At 38.9% G+C, this 26,194-nt stretch overlaps 1 protein-coding gene and 1 long non-coding RNA gene across 2 annotated transcripts; one reads left to right on the forward strand and one right to left on the reverse strand.

The window, feature by feature from the left end:
- The first annotated feature begins 4,111 nt into the window (after positions 1-4,111).
- Positions 4,112-12,541, forward strand: LOC131687462 (uncharacterized). Its single transcript, XM_058971552.1, has 2 exons — positions 4,112-6,184; positions 12,524-12,541. Exons 1-2 carry the CDS (start codon positions 4,112-4,114, stop codon positions 12,539-12,541), a joined length of 2,091 nt encoding a protein of 696 aa, XP_058827535.1.
- Positions 12,542-14,952: 2,411 nt separating this feature from the next.
- Positions 14,953-25,104, reverse strand: LOC131689275 (uncharacterized). Its single transcript, XR_009305368.1, has 3 exons — positions 21,625-25,104; positions 21,295-21,419; positions 14,953-21,239 (listed from the first exon to the last, which is right to left on the reverse strand). It is a non-coding gene; the product is annotated as an uncharacterized LOC131689275 (long non-coding RNA).
- Between the last annotated feature and the right edge of the window lie 1,090 nt (positions 25,105-26,194).

The raw sequence follows: 26,194 nt of genomic DNA on the forward strand, positions 1-26,194 counted from the left end.
GTCTCCGCAAGTCTGTTTGTAATCTGTAGTTAACAGTCTGAGTCTGTAGTTAACAGTTATTTAAGAAAGTTCGTTCAAACACAACGTTACACTCATGTAGTGATACTATTACATTCGCTTGCTACCAGGCGTTAAGACATTCCTATGACATTGTATATTTATTGGGGATTTAATTGGGTTGGTCATTCGCCATTTTCCTATGATATTATCTAAATGTCTTATAAGTGATATCATTTATTCTCGAATTAAAATCAAATGTTTGTGAATCAATTGTTAAACGGTATCATTGCTTCGTTCCCAAAACAGTATATTCTGGTTGCAGTTGAAAATCGAAATAGTGAACTTGCGCCTTTCGATTTTTTTCCTATTTTCATCGTGTGGAACTAAAGCGCCCCTGGTGTAAATAATGCACAAGTTGATTCTCTAGCATGTTCACAAGATGCGCTTTAGTTGCCCACTCTGCAAATAGGAAAAAACAAAAGGCGCAAATCAATTTTTCGATTCAACTGCAACTAGAATACAAAACTAGCGCGCAAATTGCGGCACAGAAAAAAATATTGGTGAGAGCAAGAGATTTCATGAGAAACCGGCCGACTGCAAAATATGACCAACTTTGCAGTTTTGTTCGGTTTATGAATCTTCATGATTTTTTCTGGCAATTGCATTATTTTGATACAAGAGCAAATATTCAAAAGGGCGTAAACGTTTATAGGTACACTAATTTCCAAAATTTTTTGGTCGATTATTTTATACAGCAAAACTATCTGAGAATGAGTTACAGGGAAGGAATATTTCTATACGAAAAAATATGTACTGAAAAAAATGTGTCATTTCACAAAACAATGTATATTCAAAATTTAAATGCAAAAAACCCATTTTTTTAAATTTTCATATTTTGTTCAACAAACATTTAAGGAGAAAAGAAACATTTTGAATGAGTATGCATGATGGAGAACTAATCAGTAAAAAGTTTTTCTAACAATATATTTATACATGCTTTTAAATTTCATACTAATTTTATACAGAATATATTTCTAGGTATTTTAAATCAAAATGCATTTAAGGTTGGAGAAAGAATAGGCAAAATTCGAAAACGAAAACAGCAGTTTTTTTCCACACCGAGAGTTAGATTTTCATAAAAATCAATCAGCAGTACTGTAACAACATTTTTCATAAGCTGATTGATTTTTATAGAGATCTAACACTCGGTGTGGAAAAAAATTGCTTTTTTCATTTTCGATTTTGGCGATTCTCTCTCCAACATTAACAAAAATCTTCCAAAATGGCATAGTTTTCGAGATATTTGAAATTTTGTTCTAACAAAAATAATTCGTGTAATTATGCCCTTTTAAAAAGTTATTCGCGTTACCCCATCATAAAATGTCAACCATCTAACGTTTATCGTTTTAAAGGCGTAAAAGAAATATTTTCAGTGTATTTGGATCATGAAGAAACTTTCAATAAAGATTTCCTAACAACTTTTGGCAATTTTTTGTAATTCATACTACCTGATTTTATCAGCATCCGATTTTATCAGTTTCCGTTTTTGTCTACCCCCGATTTTATCACGAATCAAGTTGATTTCGAGTAAATCCTTTCTTTAGAATATTTTTCTTATCATAGAGATCCGAAATATGTAAAAATGAAAATTTCAATTTTTTTTAAATTTTGCGCTGTCAGACCCCCAATCCAGTTAAAACTTAATTGCGAAATACAATATAGTGTGTGTAGTATGCGAAGCTACCGGGGATTTCTAAAAAAGTAGAACATGTGCGTTTGTTTGATCGTTGAAATTCATCTCTGTACGTTTATGGGAAATATTTTAATTTATATTATCTACTTAAAAATGTTAGTTCCAACTATTGATTGTTATTATTATTTAATTATAGATATGGTGCGTATCTATGAAAGGGCTAGCAAAGAACTAAAAAGGCGATTTACTGATAACGATTTTGGTGTTGCGTGTAGCGTTTGCGACCGTTTATGGTTCGAAAGTGATTTAAAAACGATCAGCAGTGTAGAGGAAAATGTACTCAGAATGGGATCTTTTGAATCTGCGGAGGGGTTCAGGGTTTGTCAGACATGTCGTAGCAGTTTGAAGCGTGGCATAGTGCCAAAGCTGGCTACAACGAATGGATTTGTATATCCAGTTCGTCCTGCGGGTTTACCTCCTCTCGATCCCATTAGTGAAAGATTGATTTCTCCACGATTACCTTTTATGCAAATCCGACGTTTACGTCATGCTGCAGGTAGTCATTCAATAATGGGCCAGATTATTAATGTACCAGTGGATGTACCTGATATGATTCGCGTACTCCCAAGAAACATTGATGACGATTATGCGTTCAATGTTAGTATAAAGAAGCATTTAATTCACAAATCTTCTTATTTAAATGGGTTTATAAAGAAGAATACAGTGAATAAGTGGCTCGAGTATCTTGTTGATACTCCGTTATACCGTAGATATGGCATAGTTATCAATCAAGATCAGTTGAATCGGCTTGATCAACCATCGTCAGCACTTTCTGGAGCTAACGAGTTGGAAACCATCGATACTTCGAGCGACTATGAGTTATTGATTGGGCAACAACAAACGCTTCTTTGGAATGAGGACAAGTGTTTGGAGATTGCACCCGGCCAGAACAGAGTACCTTTGTCATTAATTTTTGATGAATTTGGGGAGGAACTTTCTTTTCCTGATATTTATTTTGGACATCCACGTTCCTTTAAAGCTGATGTTCATGTAACCGCCTTTATGATGGCTACAAGTGAACTTAGACGTCGCGATAGACGAGGTGCAAAACCACAACATTTACTTTATATGGCCGTAAAAATACTTCGCCTTCGTGTTTCTGATGGTTTGCAAAATACATTTAAATGTATGGGAACTGCAAATATTACCCGTGCGATGTTGAAGGATCGAACTTTCTTGGAGACTTGCATTGAGCGTAACTTGTCATTTCTCAAGTCTATCCCCAATTCAGTCCAATATTGGCAACAACGCAAACGTGATGTGTTTGCCATGATTCGTCAACTTGGCCGACCAACAGCGTTCATGACATTGAGTGCTAATGAAACTCGATGGCCTAATTTGTTGAGAATTTTGCATAAACTTTCCGGTGAGCATAATATCGACTTAACAGATCCCATAGATCAATTAAGTGCTCTTCAGCGAACTATGCTTGTTAATGAGGATCCTGTAACCTGTTGCATTTATTTTAACAGGTTGGTTGATACTTTAATGAACATACTCTCTTCTCGACGATATAGTCCGTTTGGTGAGTATTATGTGGTTGATTATTTCAAACGAATAGAGTTTCAGCACCGTGGTAGTCCACATGCTCACATATTGCTGTGGTTAAATAATGATCCTCAAGAAACAAATTCAGAAAATATGCCTGCTACAGTGGAACTTATAGATTTTCTTTGTTCTGTTAGTGCCAATGGCAATCAGATTCATAAACATACATTTACGTGTTACAAGCGGAATGAAAAACAATGTCGGTTCAATATCCCTTATTGGCCCATGGATCGAACTAGAATTTTGTTGCCGATGGCATCGAATAATTCGCGCCGTAATCAGCTAAGATCAAAAGCAAGGCAAATGCGCGAAATATTGAATATTAAGGTGTATGCAACACTGGATGACTATCTTTCTGACTGCAATTGTTCGTACGATAACTATTTGGATGTTATTCGTGCTTCTTTGCAACGACCCACAGTTCTTTTGAAACGATGCATGGAAGAATTATGGACTAATCCATACCATCCATGGGTTGCCAACGAACTACAGTCGAACATGGATCTTCAATTTATTATGGACGAATATTCATGTGCTGCGTATGTAGTTGAATATGTAAACAAAACAAATAGAGGCATTAGTAGCTTGCATCTTGAATTAGTCAAGTTACAAGAAGAATACCCTGATCAAGATTACGCTGCCCTACTGAAGAAGGTCAGTATTAAAATGCTGAATTCAGTAGAAATGTGTGCCCAGGAAGCTGCTTGGTATTTACTACGGCAGCCAATGTCAGAAGCCAGCAGACAAGTTGAATTTATACCAACAATGTGGCCACATGAACGTATAAAATCTAGAAAACACACAAAACAAATGGACGAGGAAGGCATCGATGATGATTCGACCGATGTGTGGACGCTGAACATAATACAGAAATATGAGAAGCGCGAGGGTCTCGAAAATATTTGTTTGGCAGATTTTGTAGCGTGTTACACGAAGGATAAAAGTAGTAGTAACACATATAAACAACGAAGTATACCTCGAGTAATCCGGTGGAGAAAATATAAAATGACAGAATTAAACGATTACAAGCGTGAAATGGTACTTCTATTTCTACCATTCCGGAATGAAACTTGCGATATTCTTGATCGTAACAAATTCATTGACTTGTATAACCAAAACGAAACTTTCATATTGAACAAATTGAAACAATATGATTGTGATATTAATCTCGAACAAGTCGTCGAGGAATATCTTCGTATAACTGAAGAAAGTGAAAGTGACGATCTTCAAAATGCAGCCAACGAGAAACACAATGAATTCGTACGGGCTATTATCATGGAGCCCAACGATGACGATATTCAACAATTGCCTAGTGGTGCTCTAGCAGCGGTCGTTAAGAAACGTACCAATGTTATGAGTAAGCAAGACTATTGTGCTCTAGTCAGGACTACAAATGTAGAACAACGAAGTTTGATTTTACATTTAATTGATATCTTGCACAGCTTCGACGGAACGAACACACCTTTGCAGATATTTTTCACTGGTCCTGCAGGATGTGGTAAAACGTTTACACTTCGCATACTGATGGAGACATATAATCGTTTCAGTCAGGCACATAATTCACTGAAAAATTCATATGTTGCTTGTGCATCTACGGGCAAAGCCGCTGTAGCTATTGGTGGCACCACAGTGCATTCCGCTTTTCGCATTACAATGGCTCGCAGAAATAATTCAAAACTTGGGTTTGAAACTCTTCAACTGTATCGTAATGCTTTTAATGGCGTTAAAGCGATCATTATTGATGAAGTTAGTATGATAGGTGCAGATGTGCTAAATATCATTCACTCTCGGTTGCAAGATATCACCGGAAACTATGACGATCCGTTTGGCGGAATTCATCTCATATTTTGTGGCGATCTTCGTCAATTACCACCTGTCAATGCTCGACCAGTTTACAAATCATGTAGAAACTCTATTCATGGTCCTGTGCTGTGGCAGTCCCTGAATTTCTTTCCATTAAAGCAAGTTATGCGGCAATCCGATATTCAATTTTCCACTATTCTCACTAAAATTGGCAATGGCGAGGCACTTACAGACTCAGAAACTGAGCGGATTGAGAGTCGATTCCGAACAGCCGAGTGGTGTAGGCAAAATGTACCGAATGCTATACGTCTCTTCCATCGCAACATTGATGTAGAAACGTACAATACTGAAACATTACGCGATCGGGAGGGTTACGATTTTATTGTAGACGATATTTTCACAGGCTACACGAACGCTGAACAGTTAGCAAGCGCTCGTAGTAAAGTTCATAAAATGAGCGTTGTGGAAACAGGTGGTCTACCTTATTTATTGCGATTAACGACCGGAATGCCCTATATGATCACCACCAACATTGACGTTGAAGTTGGGATGGTTAATGGTGCTATAGGGGAACTCAAATTCATTGAGCACTGCGATGATGATTCGGGTGAACGAATTATCCGACTATGGATGAAATTTGAAAGTGATATTATCGGTGCCACTTTGAAAATAAAATCTCGTCCTTTAGTGTACTCTAAACCAGCTCAGTTGCAATTTGGTTGGGTTCCTATTATAAAGCGATCGGCCAGCATTAAGCTTGGTAAGATCACTTGCAAACGAGTTCAATTTCCGGTCGTTAGTGCGTGTGCGCTTACAGTACACAAATCGCAGGGAGGTACTTTCTCTGAAGTTGTATTTGACTACGACAAAGGTCTAGAACAACAATTGGTTTATGTTGGGCTGTCACGAGTCACATCAATGGATGGGCTTTATTTGACTAACTCGAAAAATAATTTCAAATTTAATCATTGCAAGGGTAGTAATTCACCCCGTATTGCTGAACTGAGAACAGAGCTTGTACGTCTTTCAAATCATCAGCTGCCGACGATTAGTGGTGTATTGCTGGATTTCATTGAAACGGTAAATCATAGTTGTAGCTTAGTAAGTCACAATGTACAAAGTTTACAAGCTCATTCGTTAGATATTTCAACTGATAATTTACTAACCAAAGTTGATATTTTAGCCCTCAGTGAGACGTGGTTGAACAATTGTTCTACTGTGGATATAAAGGGTTTTAGTTGTATTGCTGAATCCAAGCGCCCCCATTCTAGAGCTGGTGGTGTTGCAATTTATCAGAGAACTTCTGCATCTCCTATGGCTGTTGTTCATGAAATCGAACAAGTTAGTGAGGAGTATGATGGGAATTTATCTTTGGCTGATAATAACGGTGACATTTGTGCAACGGAAATTTTGCTAAAAGGTACTAAAACGTTGCTGGTTGCTATATACATTTCACCAGATACAACTTATAAAGAAAAGCAATTTTTCGTTACACGTAATTTATTTCCATACGCTCGAAAAAATGTTCCAATGGTCGTTTCAGGCGACTTCAACATAGATGTTTCAAAACAAGAGAATTTGAAATTTGTTCATTTCATGAATGAATGTCTCAAGCTTCGTTTGATCGCTGATCCATCACAAGCAACTACACTTGCAGGCACATGCATTGATCTTGTATTTGTCAAAAACGTCAATGCAGAAACCCGTAGATATATTTCGTACTTTTCATATCACAGACCAATACTTTCTTTAATTGATCCAGTGGTTTAATTTCAAATGTAAACAACGCTTGAAAAATTATAACCGGTTGACGACCTACACCTACACCAATCATGTCAGAATCGCCTCCTGGACAACAGCTAAGCCCGGAAATAGTAAGAAGTCAGAAGCATCCAACGAGAATCGAAGCCAGCGCATCTCCCCCACCAAGGCCAACAACGCCAACAAAAACGGTCCTTTTCAGGACCACCATCATTTTTGTAAAGAATAATTTGAAATATTCCTCGCCCAAATCACCTTTTGTCCGAAAATTCCAATGAATATCAACATATTTGAAGAACGTGTTCCTTATGTATTCTACATCTCTCCGGTTATGTCGCAGACATTACCCACCCATCTTTTTGAGTGTAGGCATCACTACTTTTGGTGTCTACAAGGAAATACAAGTCTTGCTAGGTTTCAAATTAGTTCATAGCTTTCCTGAAGCTTATTAGCGCGATATATTTTTTTTACTGCCGAAGCTCTGCCTGCCAGACCCCAGAACTTTTTAACTGCCGAAAACATGCGGAAAAGGCAATGTCGATTGAGAGGCGATGGGGGGATGCAGTACCCTTTCGACTGTCCTGGTTTTTTACTCATCTGATATGGTCACCCTAGATTATTCGTCAGAAGTGCAATAATAACCAAACCTTTGAAGAACAGGGTTGTGCAATTTGTTCGTATCGTTATGCGTTACATGCCTGTATTTGCGGTAGATGCAAGCAAACATCGTCGTAAATTAAAATTGAATATTTTGTACTATTACCTCTTTGTAATGCTAAAAGTTTTATGTCATTCATATTAAAATATATCAAACCATTGATTCCATTGAAATTCCAGTTCAAAAAGGTATTTTTCTATGAAAACCCAATGCATGCATTTTATGCATGGTTTATGTAAACGCGCCCTTAAGCGGACCCTACACGAGACAGAAATATTGTCAATAAATATATTGACAAGACTGCTTCAATCCATCAATCCCATTTAAATTCTACAGAATCAATATTTTTTCAAGATGACCTTACACCATCAATATATTGATCAATATATGATTTATTGTCAATATTTCTCCTCGTGTAGGGTCCGCTTTACATGAGTGGTGTGAGTGATCACAGAATAAATCGACTTGCTTTCGTCATACCGTTCGTTCCGCTCCCATTGAATCGTGTGAACGCTATGACGTTGACCCGTTGTGCTTCTGGATTGTTTACATATTTTTGGTTGCCAGCACCAGCAAACCGTGTGTTCTGCCACACCTATATTGGTCACTGCACAGTGCCGTCATGCATTAAATGTGACAGGTGGTGGTCCTGTTGATTGTATTTTGAAGAAATTATTCGTGTGTGTGTGTGTGTTGTGTATGTGTTAACCATCCTATCTCCCACTAGCTGGTAGTGATTTACAGAAAAAAGATGTTTGCATGTATTTAAACAGTCATGCAAATAACTTGGTTCACGGATTTACGAAGGTGTTAGCTCAATTGACTTTCCGATGACCCATTTCGTGTACAGTGCCAGACATGTTCCAAAGTCATCGTTCCATCAACTAGCCCCGCCTTACTGTAATGTTTGTATCAATTGGATTGTAACATTACAGTAAAACATTCGATTCCATTTAAGCAGGAAATCGACGCGTATTTAGTATATTGGTTCAATTTGTATATATAACATAACACATGTGTACTAGAAAACTTACCATTTTTGCGTTTTTCTACCTTCATTCCTATCTCCCATTTATGTCTCCTTTGACTCTCATCCACATTTCTTGAATTCCTGCTTGTTAAAGAAAGAAAAGGGGAAATAATAAAAAAGTACCGACAGACTCCGTGTTTTCTTCACCGCTTTCGTTTCTCTTAGTCTGGTGTCACTGCCTGTTGGACTTGTGTAAATTGTTCCATTGGAGATCTCCAAGGGGCTGTAATTGGAGGGAGATCTGACTTCTATCCAGAAATATCAGTTATTCACATTAATAGATTATATGTGTGCACTACAAAACAATCCCGTGTATAATGCAACCATTTTTTGAACATTTATATGTTCATATACACACATATACACATACACATACATACATACATAGATACACACATATATATATATATATATATATATATATATATATATATATATATATATATATATATATATATATATATATATATATATATATATATATATATATATATATATATATATATATATATATATATATATATATATATATATATATATATATGCATATATATATATATATATATATATATATATATATATATATATATATATATATATATATATATATATATATATATATATATATATATATATATATATATATATATATATATATATATATATATATATATATATATATATATATATATATATATATATATACATATATATATACGTTCTTTCATACACACATACATATACAAACACCTACATACATATACGCATTGTAATACATGTATACATATATACACCCATATACACAATTACATACATTACATAGGTGAATATAACAATTGTAATGAATATGATGAGTATGAGTATAGAGTTTCATTATATGTTAACTATTAAGATTCGTATCAATACAGAAATCAAGATCTGCAAAGAAATTAATATCCTAGGTAGCCACGCGCACGTTATATTGACATACTTATCAGCTGAAATCAAACTAATTGCCGCTTATCGTATACGCTCGTTAACAACAGCATGATACTGAAGAACTATTAGAATACAATTTTATGCCTAGAAGCTGGCGATGCATGACATACAGTCAAGGTTGAAACCTAAATGAGGCTGCTCCCTTAAAACCTGGTAGTAACAATAATCATGAAAAACACTAATCATACTGAATGTAATGTTTGTAGTATAAATAATACTGATAAATTCAAAAATATAGTGCCTATAACATACAGCATAGAAAGAAGGTAATATCAAGAAACACACGTTCATATCGACCATCGAAGATGTGTGAAAACTAACGTCCTATACAAGGAGAATGTAATGAATATACTACAATACAATGCCATTATAAAGATAGTTGAAATTAATCACAAGGAAGGTGCAATGCAATTAACAAAATGTTTCTAATTCACATACTGTACTGCTTGCACGAAAACTCGAACACATGCGCAACCCTATGCGATTGTATAATTTTCTAATCTTCCTGCAAACCAGGAATATTATCAGAAACAGATTCAATTACCCTCCTATATAGAACAAAAATTGCAAAATTGTGTTATCTGAATGAAATACAACCGCCTATAGAAAACCTTTACAGCATTTGCATTGACCATCCTGAAAGTAAACACTCAATAGTGGAAATAAAGTTCTATCTTTACAACATAATTGTAAAAGCCTCCTGTAGACTTTGAAAGAAATGAAATTATGCTTGAAACCAAAAGTAACCCTAGGACTGCATCAAATCCAGTTGGAAAACTACATCTGAAGGAAGCACTCTCCATACAAAGGAAAACGAATCACGTATAAAGGATGATTCAGACGATACATCAGCTTCCGTTGACGTCTACGGAACGTCACAGTTCCGTCAGAATATGTAAAATACTTTCCTCTTGTGCCTTCATTTCACTGAATGTAACTAATCTTGACGTACCGTACCGGTGACGAAAGCCTGATGTATCGTGTGAATCGTATTTAACTCTCCGGTCGGATATACGTGAAGATTTGCCAATCTGACGATTGAGTACAATATCAGTGGTGCCCATTGTGTATCCAGCCTTGCTAGCATTGACCCATCCTTAGCATTTAATCCGGAGGAAAACAAACGACTTATGACATATCGTCGCTGCTGCGCCATCCCATGACAAGCGCCACCCTGCACATCTCGAGAAAAAACGATTTTTAAAGTTTGAGATTGAATATCATGAAACTTACAAATGGTAGAAACAATTCAGAGAAGACAACCGATGCCTCTACCCACTCTGCAACAATCTCCCAAATATTACGAAGATCGGTTGACTATGTTGCGAGTTTTCACTAAAAATGCAAACAAAAGTCGCACTCACACGTGTCATAGGTATTGATTGTATTGATGAAAAAACCAATATGACGTGTCACAATCGTGAATGAAAAACTTTCCATAGAAAAAAAAACAATTATAAACTTTTATTCATATCCTTGGCCTAACCCGGTCTATAAACAATCGGTCAGATGCATTATGGAGGAAATAAGTCAGGGAATCTAGAAAAAATAGTTATTCTTGGTTACAGTTCTACCAAATAGGCAATATTTCCAGTTTAAATATAAAACTGCGTTTTTCTCCCAATACATGCATTATTCTTTCGAAATCATCATGCCACCGTGTTCCCACGACATTTTTACACATAAAAGCAACCAAAACTTCACCATTACTTGAGCCAATCCCAAGATATAATAATTTGAAGCAAAAAACTTACAATTCCTAATAATTTTTCTCGCTATATTTCAGTAACCAAGCAAACCATCAAAATTCTGGAAATGCCATCTTGTATAGATTCGTTAGACGAGCAATGTGGCATATCTAACTCAGCCTACCCCAAAATGGCGTCTGTCACAAGACAGCACAACAGCGACGATATGGGGACTCATAAATTAGAGATCTCTGTGTGTGAATCTCACACGTGTGAAATCTCATCAAAAGCCATGGCCAACACCCTCGCCGACGCATTCCCACTTCACACCCGCCTGCTACAACACTTACTGCCTATGTGCGCGTCTCATACACGTACCATAACCTACCACCCGCCTCTCTTCCCATTCTGCTCGTGATGTAATTAATGAAAACCGTAACCAATACATACGCAAACGGATGAGCTATCTGGACGAAACGAGAAAAAACACGAACCAATACCAAGAGAAACGGGCCATTTAGTCCTCTCTTCGCGATAATTCATGTGAACACCACCACATAACAGCGTAACAAGAATCCACATTATACATCAACCATTCTACGATGCCTGTGTGGAGATAATCCATTATTTTTTAGCTGCCACCAGCGATGGCCCTAATAAATATCCGTGCTGCCTTATCGGCTTCAAACAGCTGCGCTACTGATTATTAGCATCACCCGTGATGCATATCTTTGGAAGATTTTCTATTTCTTCCTACATTCAATGTGAGACAGTCACATACACATGTTTCACTTATTTTCACGTACACACATACATGCGATTGCTCGTTTTCGCATAAAGATGCCTACGTGCGTTATCGAGCTACGCGACGCCGATAGAAATCGGCATTACAACTTTTAGCACCACGGTAGTTTTTTGAAGAAAAATCTCATTATGAATCACTCAGTATACACTTGCTATATGGTAAAATGTTGTGGAACACTTATAATTATAAAATATAACTATTAACACTCAATAACAGTAGTACTGGCGCAAACAAAACATTGAAAAACAAGCCGGGAGCGAAGACACACACGACTATCACTGGCGGCTCTCTCAGCATAACTCTGTATTTTGAAGAGATTATTCGTATTCTCAAAATAATATATTGGGAAACATTTGAAATATATTGGGAATCATGTTTTTGGAAGTATAGATGTACTCTAGAACACCTTACAATTAAATTGTGCTATTCCCTATTGTGTGGAAATGTATATGAAAGATCTAATAAGTGAACTAATTAATTGTTTATCAATTACTTCTAGTGTTCTCTGAATCGGTAAGTAGTTTTGTGGTAAAATTTCTTGGGAATTGATTATTGGCACTAAGCTTATTTTAATTGAATTCAAATTTGTTAAGTCCAAGCTGTAAACAAAAGGACCAGCACTTGTCAAATTTGTGAGGTTAAGGCATTTCATACAATGGACGATATACCTCATTGGTTACATACCGGTACTTTCCGAGCCCCAGCTTGACTGGAATAACATTTGGAGCGCTCTTTGTTCACTTGGCTGATCAGCTGTTCTTTAGAAAACCTGTGAACAGATGATCAGCCAAGTAAACAAAGAGCACTCCAAATGTTATTCCGTCGAGCACAGGCTCCGCTATGTAACGTAGCGTGTACTACTTCATAGTTGTTTCTGTTGATAAGCTATAAACTTTTCTGCGGCTCATGTACGTACATGCCACATGACACAAATACTACATCACAAGCTGGTGGAAAATAATAAACAAAGACGGCAAGAGTAAATGGGATTGTTTTCAACCAGGAAACTTCATTAGTGTTCGTGAGACCGATCGCAAAGAACTCAATTAGGCAATCCATGAGACATAGAATCCATGAGACGTTTCTGATCAGCTGATTATTTCTTCTTTACTTATTCTGACGTTACTCCGAGGGGTGCGACGTCCGACAATATCGTTGATTCGATCCAACATCAAACGAATCGGACTAACAAAGTTGTTTGTCGGACGAGTTTTTCTGTGCGCAGGAATATACTTGTTGACAGAACCCACCGCTGAATTGTCAAACAAACGTCTAATGGATTGCCTAATAGTGATCCCAATGTTTTGCGTACAGAAAAAACTTATCCAGTGAGTATTTTCTCTGGTTTTACGCTAGTTTTTTTTAGCGAAAAGGAGAACCAACTTAACATCCGTAATTGACCTTGGAGTTCCGGGATATTGCTGATCGATGTTCAGTCTACTGACAGGAGGTACTTCGGCTGTTTTATGGCTTGTAGCAAACTATTACGTTTACTATTTTAAGCAGGTTGACAACTAGTTATACGATCAAGCGTTTATGGAAAATAATCTTTTCCGGGCTGGTACCACCGAATCGACATAATCTTTAACTTTGCTGTGTTAGGAGTTGTGCCTCGTCGTGTTCCTCGATTGGGATTGCTACTTTTCCGGTGTCCCTTTTCGGCAGCATCGATACATCACTGACAGAACCACGGTTACGTTCGTTTAGTGCTGGTGATATCTGGAAGGATGAAAACTATTAGTACAGAAGTAAATAACCCATTGTGAGTTATTTACGGATTTTATGACACATGCTGATTTTGGGGGCTTTTGACCTGGGTCATTATTACGCAGTTCTCATCGGTCGTAATATCTGAAAATACGAGTGCATTCCAGCGCGACATAAGATCCAAAATCGAATGTGTGTCACTACCTCCGAAATATGGTAGCCTGGCATAAGTTTGACTTAAGTCCAGGAAGTTATATGTCTTATCATTAAAAATGATGAAAATTTAATATACACAAGATGTGCTGTGGCACAATAATTTCGGAAGGAATTTTTAGCATAATAAAACTGATATAAGCGTCAAACTGATTGAACTCTGTTATTTCCGAAGATGCATCGAATGGAAATGCATTCTAGCCGCCTCGATCATCGGATTGCAAATCGCTTCCTCGTGTGACACATCCTGCAATCTGTCCTATTCTCTAATGTGCTCCAGTGTATCGAGCGAGACCGGGGGCATCCAGTGCCTTAAGCGGAAGATAGTAGTGTACTGTTGTAGTGAAATCGCGGTCACACTAACAGTACTTTGGTACCAATATTTTTGCATCAAGCACAAATAGCAATAGTAGCCTTAACATTAGGCGGTGCTATGAAATATTCCTTATTCACACTGTTCCAAAACAAGATCCAGCGATGTTTAGAAATCCAGTGGCGAGGCCGGAGAAATGAGTAAAGTAGGTAATGGGCACCATTTATTTCTTTGGCTTTCCAGGCAGTACAGAAAAGTTATATTTTCCCCTATAGTTTTTCTATTGTACAATAAAGAACACTATAATCACCACCTTTTAAGGAGCTTGGTCGTGAAGAGAAAACATCTACCGAAACAATGGAGCAGTCTTGCGATTGTTCCATCATTGATAGAATTAATTTAATTTGTAATCCCGTTCTAAATTGAGTTGCTACCAACAAAAATACTTACCTTCATCAACCACCACAGCGACATTGACTCAGTGCCAGCTGATACATATCCCAGCAGAGCATCGTTTCCAACTAGCATTTCGAAAACTTGCGTAGATTAAGGTTGCACAGAGAATGCGCAAAATTCGCAAACGAAAAAAGCAGTTTTTTCCACACCGTATGTCAGATCTTCATAAAAATCAATCAGCAGTACTGTAACAACATTCTACATACGCTGATTGATTTTTATGAAGATCTGACATACGGTGTGGAAAAAAAATGCTTTTTTCGTTTGCGAATTTTGCGCATTCTCTGTGCAACCTTAAGTAGCGAAATCAGCTCGGTGCAAGTAAACGTGTGCGCTTCAGCTGTTCGGGAAGGTTTTGCGCTGCACAACTCTGATTAACCGGTAAAAACATGAAATTGACGATAACTGTGAGTAAGGTGATGCAAACCTGCTTACTGTTCTAAAGTAACTCGTGATTGCTAGCATAATTTTCACGTTTCATCAAGACTCACAAGTAGAAATTGAAGCACGACGAGTAGATCTGTTGTTTGGCACAGGTTTGTTGAAACCGGAATTGGGGATAATCTATAAACACTCCGATGGGAAGACATCTTCGCGTTCTCATAGAGGTTAGGTCTGTTTCTTACTTTTCGACTTTACTTTTTAATCCGGGACCGTTTTTTCGCGAACAGTTATTACTGCGAATTTCCCTCGCAATCGCATGAAGTGCATCAAATGATTATCATTTGATTCAGCCCTAATACTAAAAACATGTTGTACACGAATGATGGACTGCTGTAAATTGGGATGATAATCATAAGCGTCATTGTTTGCTTTTATAGTGCTTTTTAGTGCTCCGTATATAAGAATACCGCGTAGCCATTGCCACTGAAGAACTTGGTGTTGGAACATATATAAACTTGGCTGATAATATTGTATCTAGGATCAAAGATCTCAAGTACAACACCATTCAGGTGATAGTCATCATGGAGCATACCTATTATGTCAGTTTTGGCCATCAGATGACAAGTTTCTTCGTTGACAGTAGCCACTATGGCACATCAGAGGAGTTGAAATATATGGTTGATAAAGCACATGGGCAGTGTCTCTTCGTGCTGCTGAATGTGGCTCATTCACATGCCATCAACAACACTCATGACGGATGGAACCAGTTTGATGGAACCAATTCGTACTACTTCCTCGGTGGTTCTCGAGACGAACACACTTTATTGGACAGCTGTTTGTTTAGTTAGAGTAAGTTATTGCTTTGAAAAATTTACAACTTTCTACAAAAAAAAATAAAATTTTGTTTGAACAGATATGAGGTCCTTGGGACATTCATAAATGATGTTGGATATTGACAATAGGGGAAGAGCGTCACGTAACGAGATAAAAACTAAAAATGAATTTTAGACGTATCAGCGGATCAGGGATTAAAAAAAACGTACAACATTGTTTATGAATGGCCCCCAAACAAAGAATATTCCATAACGAATATCACGTAACATCGGTGACAGAGCATTGGGATCAAGGCCAAGTCCCCCCTGGGTCGTGCAAAACTGAGAAGCAACATCAATTTAGGCACAGATAGCAGACGTCCATTTATTTTCATTTTGTTTTGTTTTGTCTTTTCATTTGTTTCTCCTGCTATGATGTGTGCGGATCGAGCGTGACGACCAAGGAAACGGAAAGCCAGTAGCCCAAACAGATCAGGAACAGGAGGGAGGACTACGAACAAGGGAACGGACAACAGAGGAGAAATCGTTTACTTATTTATTATAACTACGATACTAATCACAATTATTTTGCTTTTCTTGTTTCGTTTCAGCAAACCAAAATCTATACGGACTAGCACATACGAACAGTTAGGCTTTGTAGGTTCTCATCTTGACAGAGTCTAGATGGGCGGATGAACGTCTGCCAGGGGGTGGACTGAGAAATGACAATGACACTGAACGAGATGGCGCTGGGCCTGTGGCCTTCGACTGGCATGGTCCATTCTCATTGATTCGAAAGTCTTCTTGGCTGGTTGGTAGATATGTGCTCCTACTTGCAAGTTGATCAATTCGCTTGGGTGGGGGAAACATTCGGTTCGAGCAAACTTTATGTGGATAAATATTGCTTGCGCCTTTATTGGCAGAGATTCTTTTTAACGAAATCCTAAAATACCTTCACTGGTATAGCTACTCAGGATAATAATAATAGAAAAATTAAGGGTTTGCCTGGTCCATAATGTAATGAATATGTATATTGACTAGAACAGGGATAATCGAGTTATGTTATAAGATAGAGAAGAAACAGCACAGTTGTAGGAAAAGTATTCGCGAGTAAGGACTAATAATACTGCTAGTATGTTTACCGTTTCAATTAATAGTCGATTGATCCGCTTCGGACCTAGGAGACAAAAAGGAGATTAGGAAGAGATAGAAGCGGATTCAATGCGAAATTTGCCAATATGACGTTGACCTCAAGGCGATGGTAGGATGATTTTCCATAGGATGACAGACTAGATGACACGACGTTGAACGCTCTAAACTTGCACCAAATAGTTTGTATGTATGTATGAATGTAAGCCCATATGTATGCCTGTATGCATGGATGTGTATAGGACCAATGTATCCCTGAGCAACATGGAAGGACACCTCTGAGCCGTCAAAACGCTCATGGGAAGCCGGGTGCACGGTCGTAGGTGTGACCATAAAGCACTGCACACACTGTCAAGTGCAACGGATAGACGGTAGGTGTACAGTTAATGCACATAGGTTGCAGAAATAGGTTGTAGAGACAGCCCGATTGCACACTGATAAATAACAATAACAAATAATAACAGATATGAGGTCCTTCGCTCGCGGCATGACGAGTAAAACTCAATGTTGTACCACTCTCGTGATATCAACGAAGGGTTCTCCGGTAATTTGAATGTTGACATCGAAGCTTTGAAATGTCGACCAATCGCCGCTAGATGGAAAACACGATGTCACTGACATATGCTGAATCACACTATCAAACATTGGTGGGTGATTAAACAATTACTGGCCTATGGATAAGGATAAATATCCACATATGTCGGTAACTTCAGAACCGAACATGATCATCGATTGCGGGATAAGTCTTCCCATTGATTCAGTGGGTGATGAAGCCTCGGGTGAAGCTTACCTGAACTTTATAGGTAACGATTTAGGTCACCCGGAATGGTTGGGTTTCCCTAGAATCATAAACAATCAATCATATAATTACACTGGCCGTCAGTGGCATTCGGTAGATGATAAGTTATTTAAATACCGATTCCTCAACGATTATGTTCGTTGAAATGAATGCTTTGGTCGGCGCGTGAATTTATACTTCTTCTTAACTAAGGGCATTCGATTGTGCGTAAAACACTTGAAGGTGAAGGAATGAAGGAGACATTGTACATTTGAAGGTTAAGGAATGCGGAGGCATTGGCGAAGGAAGCAGGGAGGCATTATGCTGGTCTCGTTAAACACAATTTGAGGTTGATATTGCGAGCCACATTGACCGATAACCGTCATTAACAGCATGTATTTCCCCGCCGAACACACAGGTCACACCAAGATGGGTCGTACCATCAAGCACATGTGGGAGCAGGTTAAGATCTGGGTACCAGGTTAAGATTTACAAAGCCGAATTCGATCGAGTAATGTGCCAACATCGGGCCAACCGGACCGCTTTGCTTCCGCTGTGGAACGTTCCGGATTCGAGCTGGGTATCGGCCGCTTTCTGCTAAGCAATGAAGCGACCATGACCTGCACGGTGGCCGTCGAATCGGAATTTGAAGGTCTAAATTGCAAGGGTTAGGAGCTGCTTGCGGTCATCACCAAATGCCGGGACGATAAGTAAGTAAGTAGGATGAGGGAGTCGAACAGGCGTCTTTCTACCAAGTGCTTACCAACGTGATAGTTTGGCTGCCGTGCAGCGATAAAAATATTCGAACGGGTATGAATAAAATACGAATACGAGTAGTTAGAAGTGCTTGCATTCTTTGTGTTTATTTACGTTTATGTTAAATACTGAGAAACTATAATTTTTTGTTTATTTATCAAACTAAATGCACATGCAGCTTTAATCTCTCTTGGCAATCAACAACTATCTCTTCGGTAGCTTGGAATTGTAGCGTTTTTTTCTTATCTCCTGCAGGAATCAGGATCAGTTACGAAAGACTTGAAAATAATTTTCAGCCCAATAACAATAACAATAAATAGTTCACGGATATACGTTCATATCTTACGTAACATGCGTACCATTTCCAGGAGTTTCTCAGAATAAAGTGTGTACGGCCGCATTTAAAATTCAACTTTTTAATGCCACTTACTTTTCGTCGTTCCATCTAATCATACATATGACTGAAATGATCTTGATACACCTGAATGTAGGTTTCTTTCTCCTGTGGAGTCATTTCCGCTATCAGCGTGTCATTGATCTAATCCAGTGGCTGTGGTCTACCCGCCACCGTTATCATTGGCCAGTGACGTAGCCAAGGGCGGGTTTTGGGGGTTAAAACCCCCTCCAAACCAAAATATTTGAATTCAAGAAAAAAAAAAGCTTGATGCTGACTAGTTTATTAAATATTCAAATAATTTTGGAAGTTTATTATCAGTTCATTACATTGAGAACCTAATGTTTTAAACGTTATGGGGACTTTTTGTAAATTGGGAGGATGGGATCTTGTAACTAATATTTTAGTAAGGATCCTATAGTTGATAAATCATGTAAATATCCACCAAAATATCTCAATGAAAACGCATACATAGAAACTAATGAAAAATGGCGTTTTACGCTTGTCTCTAACAGGTCAGAATCGGTTTATATGCGCATTTGATTTTTTGGGGTTATCACTTATATAAAGTGCCACTAGCTAAGATTGGTAATAAATATTTTTTCACGTTTTTCGCTATTTATGGTGTACATTTGGGTATCGAATTGAATGGCGCCAAGATTCCCTAATTTGGAAACTATCAGCTTTTGGTGGTTTAGTAATGAGCAGCATAATTTTGTTGATTAGTTTTTCCAGTTGGATGCATTACTAATTCCAATCAAATTTAGTTCAAGACTTAGTGTCTTCAGCAAAGTTTTCAAGAATGTTATTGCAAATAGCTTGGTTGAAGATATGAATGCATATTGCACTACGAATTTCCTTACTAACGGTTATATGCGGCAAAAAAGAATTTGGGAGTGACTTCAACGCCAAATTTAACTTTTTCGTATTTTCAAGTTCACTACAAAAATTCGCATCTTTCAGTTCAAACGACTTCAAATAAAAATTAAAAATAACCTGTTGAAATACGAAAAGCAAAGTGGCGAAAGCATGCTTTTACTCGTACCATGCATGCTTTGAAAACTGATTTTCTGAAAAATATACTCGATGGCATTTACGTTACCTTTGCATACAAGGGCAGCTGAGTAAAGTGATTAATCGGTAATTAGTTGCAAAAATCCCGCTTAACACCATTTTTATAGATGGGACATACTACTCTCTACGTCCTATACTTCGGTAAAATCTCCTTCCAGATCTTCAAAAGCACACATTGGAGTGCTCCAGCCAATTCATCTGCTCTGTGTTTGAGTAGCTCACATGACCGTTGATCATTGCCAGTGGTTCAACCATCCTATTTTTTCATGAATCTTAGGTAGATCCGGAATTTTATCGTCGACTGAGCGTGTCTCCAAGCCGATTCTTGCAATACTCTTTTCGTCTACTGCTTCGCTATTTAGGTTTCGTCATAATATACTTATCAATAGTGAAAATTTCTGCACAATATTTATAAGGTGTATTCTGTGCGATAACGGGTTTACACAATGCCCCCGGCCAATCAGCATGTTTATGTCACCGACGACGAACTTAACATTCCGCCATAGGCAGCTATCATAGACATGCTCCAGCTGCGCATAAAATGCATCTTTCGCGGCTCTAATCGAAGAAATGGCCTTTGATCCACACTACACACATCCTTTCGCTGATCGCCTGCCTCTTGTGCCGTCGCTCGATTCCCGCATTTCCACACCTTGTGCCCCGTCTAGAAAGCTCCTCCAATGCTACGGTTTCGAAATTGCGAGTTTTCAGCGCATCCTTTTCTCCTTGATCGTTAGTAAAGTGGTGTTTTTGGGCCACTCGTTGAACTTGATCTAACCTGTCTCGTAGTCCGCCACCCAACATAACTGACACCTGCGACAGGTATTTAGTTCTGCCTACGGTAGGGTTATTGCGCCCATGCCCGCTGACACCATCCCATTTCGCTATTACTGCAGAACACGGTAGTACCCAGTCGATCGCGGCCTACAGATTATATGTCATCAAAAGACCCGCCAACATTTTTGAAAAATCTAAGATTTTCGTCAAAACCCCCTCCAAACCAAATTTCTGGCTACGCCACTGTCATCGGCATATCGTCATCCGAATCGGTATCCATAATTTCAACAGTGGGAATCTCTGTATTGTCAATATCCTTCTCATCGTCACTACTATCACTACTTGGCTCGTTGTTGAGACCTAGCCCCTTGATGGCATCATTCGTTGCATTGTTTGGCAATACTAAAACACAAAAAAGTGAAGAAAATACTAAACAAAAACAATACTATATCCATACCCTCTTAGCAAAGGAGCAAATCTCACCTCCCTGGCTAATTGTTATGGACCGCTGCCGGAGCAGCCAACGACAAAGGAGAACACGGCCGTTGTTGTCCCGGCCGGTCGGACGAAACCGTCGCCTTCCTGCCAACAGCAGCAGTTTGCCGAGCAGCGCACAGTGCAGCAAAGGAGAATTGGAGGAATAAAAGTTGGTAAATTAAGTTTATTTGTTTACTTTTCTTGTTGTGTTACGAAGATCCGAAATTCTGGTAGGAGCACCTAGGCCGCCCTGAAAAGAAGGGTTCGCCGGGCAAACAAGAACCCGAGTAGTGGGCAAACCCCTACTTACACAGTGTTGTAATCATATTGTAACTGCACTTCCATAAACCTTTACATCAGTTGTAATCAGTGATGTGATTGGTGGACCCCTCAAATAAATAAAAAAGAGTACAAGATTAATAGCATAACCGAACGCGCGTTTGATTTGAACATCCCGAAACATGGTGTCAGAAGTGGAATCTTTTGCAAATATACTGTTTTTGTATGTTTTGGATTGTGTGATTGATCGGTCGTTCGAGTTTTCGTAGTTCCGTCGTGGTTCACGGACGGTATAATCACAGACTAACAGACATAACACTATGAGGGAATTCCCTCAAAAAACATCGATCCGACAATTTTCCCAGAACACTAGCTTCAACTTTTATTCACAGTCCCAATCACTCATTTACTGGTGGGTTACCCCTCAGGTTTGGGAACAATTTTTCACTAGTGGTCTATCCCCCATATGCTTGTTCATGTCAGTGGCGCCATAATTTCAAATGCTTCCACAGTCCCAACTACAAATATATTTAAAATGACCGTTAAAGCGGGCGAAGCTTTGTTTTTGAGTGTTATGTCTGTTAGTCTGTGGTCGTGTTGAATATCACGGTCGAAAGTGAAGTGCGAGAGGCCTCATCAAAATGGCGGAGGAAGTTGCGCAGTTGCTTAAGCAACAGAATCAAATTTTTGCATACTGGGCAGAGAGAATGGGAAATTTCCAGATCACCATTCCGAATCAAGCGACACCATCACACATAACCTCACAATCCGTTCCGCTCCCTCCACCACTCTGTTTGGAAGGAAATATGGAGGAAAATTATTCTTTCTTCGAATCCAATTGGAAAAATTACGCAGTTGCTGTTGGCATGAATGACTGGCCCGAAAGTGAAAATAAGAAGAAAGTCAGTTTCTTATTGTCGGTTGTTGGAACAGATGCTCTGAAGCGGTACTTCAATTTTGAACTCAACGAGTCACAGAAAGTATCTCCCGAGACTGTGTTGGAAGCTATCAGAGCGAAGGTAGTACCCGTTCGAAACATCATTGTTGATCGCCTGGATTTTTTCTCAGCGATCCAGATACAAACAGAATCCATCGATGAATATGTGAGCCGTTTGAAAGTGTTGGGAAAACCGTGTCGATTCGGAGCGTTGGAGCAGGATATGATGGTGTTCAAGATAGTTACATCGAACAAGTGGTCTAATTTGAAAACAAAAATGCTTACAATGCCCGACATCAATCTGTCAAAAGCCATCGACCTTTGTAGAATGAAAGAAATTACCGCACGTCATTCAAAACAACTGTCTTTGGAACCGCTTATGGAAGTCAATAAAGCCACTGCTCAAATTTGCAAGTTTTGCGGTGGACGTCATCCTTTCAAACGTGGAGCATGTCCAGCCTTTGGAAAACGTTGTGATAAGTGTGGCGGAAAAAATCATTTCCAAAGAGTTTGCAAATCGGATGGATCGACTGGAAGAATGAAAGGAGGCAGAAACGTAAAAGCAGTTGCAACATCGGAGGCAAGAAATAACCATGCATCGGCTGAAGATGAAGAACAAGAGATTTGGATTCAAGAAGAGGAAGAAACACTTATTGGAAAAATTGTGGATAAGTCTGGCACTGGTGGCGCTGTCTTGGCTGATCTGTCGCTAAAGTTTGGAAGCGTGTAGAAAAATGTTAGTTGTGAATTAGATACCGGTGCCTTGGCCAGTATTATTGGAATGGACTGGTTGAAAAAGTTGTCTGGACAGGCTAAACCGGCATTAAGTGCTTCAAGATGTCGTTTGCGAGCCTTTAACGGTACCCCGATCGAGGTCTTGGGTAAAATTGAAGTTCCTTGCCATCATAAAGGTAAGCGATATAGGATGGTGTTCCAGGTAGTGAACATGAATCACCCGCCGTTGCTGTCGATTACTGTCTGTACCACTTTGGGTCTGGTGAAATTTTGCAACTCCGTTCACCGAGACATAGCTACATTGCAAGTGTTGGATCAATACCGAGAAGAAGCCAAATGTATCATACGGACTTACCAGGCAACGGAAAAATGGAAGGTGCTGTCAAGTTGGAAATCGATGAAGCAGTGAAGCCAGTGATTCAAACACCCCGTCGCATCCCAATTGCTTTCAGGGATAATCTTCAAAATAAGATTGATCAGCTTGTTCAGGATGGCATCATTCAAAAGGAGACACAACACACCGACTGGGTAATTTGGTTTTGGTAAAGAAAAACTCCCCTGGGTTGGATTCTCTTCGTTTGTGTCAAGATCCCATTCCTTTGAATATGGCCCTTAAGCGTCCGAATCTCCAGTTTACAACACTGGATGAAATATTGCCTGAACTTGGCAGAGCAGTGATATTTTCAACGGTCGATGCAAAGAAGAGGTTCTGGCAAGTTGAATTGGACGAGGCCAGTAGTAAGCTCACTACCTTTTGGACTCCATTTGGGCGCTACCGGTGGCTCAGAATGCCTTTTGGTATTTCTTCAGCCGGAAATATTCCAAGCAAAACTACAAGAAACACTTGAAGGACTGGAGAGCATTGAGTGTTTGGCAGACGACATTTTAATAGTCGGAGCAGGGGATACTATTGAGGAGGCCCTGAAAGTCCATAATCAACGACTAGTGAAACTACTTGTGCGCCTTCGGAATAACGGAGTGAAACTTAATATTGAAACGCTTAACTTATGTCAAACGTCTGTCAACTTCTTTGGTCATGTCCTTACCTACGAAGGGCTGAAACCTGATGGAAGGAAAGTAGAAGCAATACAAAAATATCCTGTACCAACATCGCCTAAAGAAGTTCACCGATTTGTAAGTATGATCAACTACCTTGCGAGATATATTCCAAATTTAAGTAGTAAGCTGGTAGTATTGCGAAAGCTTATTCCGGATGATGCTCCGTGCCGATGGACACCTGAGGAAGAGAACGAATTCAACGACGTAAAACAAGCTATTTCTGAGCACTCCGCTTTGCAATACTATGACCGAACCGAGCCGCTGATCATAGAATGCGATGCCAGTTGCCATGGATTGGGTGTAGCAGTATATCAGAGAAATCCACTACACCGGTGTCAATCAATCGAAAATCCCATAAGATTAATAGCATAACCGACGCGCGTGTTTGATTTGTACATCCCGAAACAAACAGTAAGCGTGAATCTTTTTTCGGTAGTGCTGAACTGTCTTCCTCCACAGTACTGCCACAATATGTACAGCGAAATTCGCCGGATGCAAAATCGAACAACTGGTCTGCCTCCAGATCGGTAAAAGTCTTATCGCAGGAAGGACACTTGAAACTTGCACTAGTGGCATCACGTTCCTCGGTTTCCATACGCTTCCGCATATGATCGAGCTTGTACTTGATGACGTTCACAAAGGTTTTATAATTGATGAAATAGTAATTAACCTTTTGTGCTTTACCGTCTGGACTAGTTTCCATTTTTAATCGAACCAGCAGAAACTTTTTATAATAACTTTTTGAGCAAATTTACACTGTTGAGTGGTGATTCTGGCGAATATGGATGACATTTTGCGAATTTGACAGGTAGTGGACGAGAAAAAACAAAACGAGAACTACAAGAAAAACACTGGAGAAAAAAATCAGTTTTCATTTCTAATGTGCGTTACATGCTTGCATCCCAAATGCATGCATTCACATCGCTACGTAAACGCACCCACACTACTTTTACAGTGAACGACAAGTTACGGCGGGAAGCCTAGAACAAAGTTTCAATAGCCTACCGATCGCCAGCAACTAGTTTAACCCGCCTAGCCGCCTCTTGGATTACTGGGCAGCCTTACGAATACCAAAGTGCCCTCCTTCATCATACCTGTATATAGAACATTGGTATGTAACAGAGTATTTTGCTCAGGGGGGTGTCACTCCTGTCATCCGTAGAGCACTCTAGTTAGAGTGTGGCCAAGAGGCCATGACGTATCCAAACGAACATGGAATTTGACGTATACACAATATAAATACGTCAAATTTCATGTTCGTTTGGATACATCATGGCCTCTTGGCCACACTCTAACTAGAGTGCTCTAGTCATCCGCTATTGAGATATACAGACTTTGACAGTAGTCAACATATGTGGGCCTAGCCGCCTCTAGGCCCATGTCGCCCGTGCAATAGCATTGGGTCGTTTTGATTTTAACAAAGGCAGATGTTGGCTAGGACAAAATGGATGCCTAGCAGAGGGCTGATTTTGCTTGATAAGGGGCCCTATTCTCACAGTCACGTCACCTAGTGACTAGAAGGAAATTTTGTTCTAGTCACTAGGCGACGTGACTGTGAGAATAGGGCCCAAGGCAAAACACGCGGTGTTACAAAGCCGTTACTTTCCGGTTCCCACCTCGACAGCTCCTTGTTTACTTAACTGAAAAATTTAGAACAGACTTTGTATATCGGCAGGGATAATACTGTCCTAGATAATACTCTAAATTTAGATATTTGTGTCTATATCTAACACAGATGAAGATTTAACCGATTGTATAGGTCGACGTAATAATTTTTCAATGTATAACATGTCAGATTTTTTAAACATGTTTTGGTTTCGTAAATAAAATAAAATAAACTATTTCTCTATTATGTATATGTCAACACATT

This window comes from Topomyia yanbarensis, chromosome 3, assembly GCF_030247195.1.
Source record: "Topomyia yanbarensis strain Yona2022 chromosome 3, ASM3024719v1, whole genome shotgun sequence".
NCBI classification, from domain to species: domain Eukaryota; kingdom Metazoa; phylum Arthropoda; class Insecta; order Diptera; family Culicidae; genus Topomyia; species Topomyia yanbarensis.

Bases quoted from the DNA above. Each gene is read 5' to 3' on its own strand.
- LOC131687462 (XM_058971552.1), top strand. From the start codon at position 4,112: ATGGACGAGGAAGGCATCGATGATGATTCGACCGATGTGTGGACGCTG.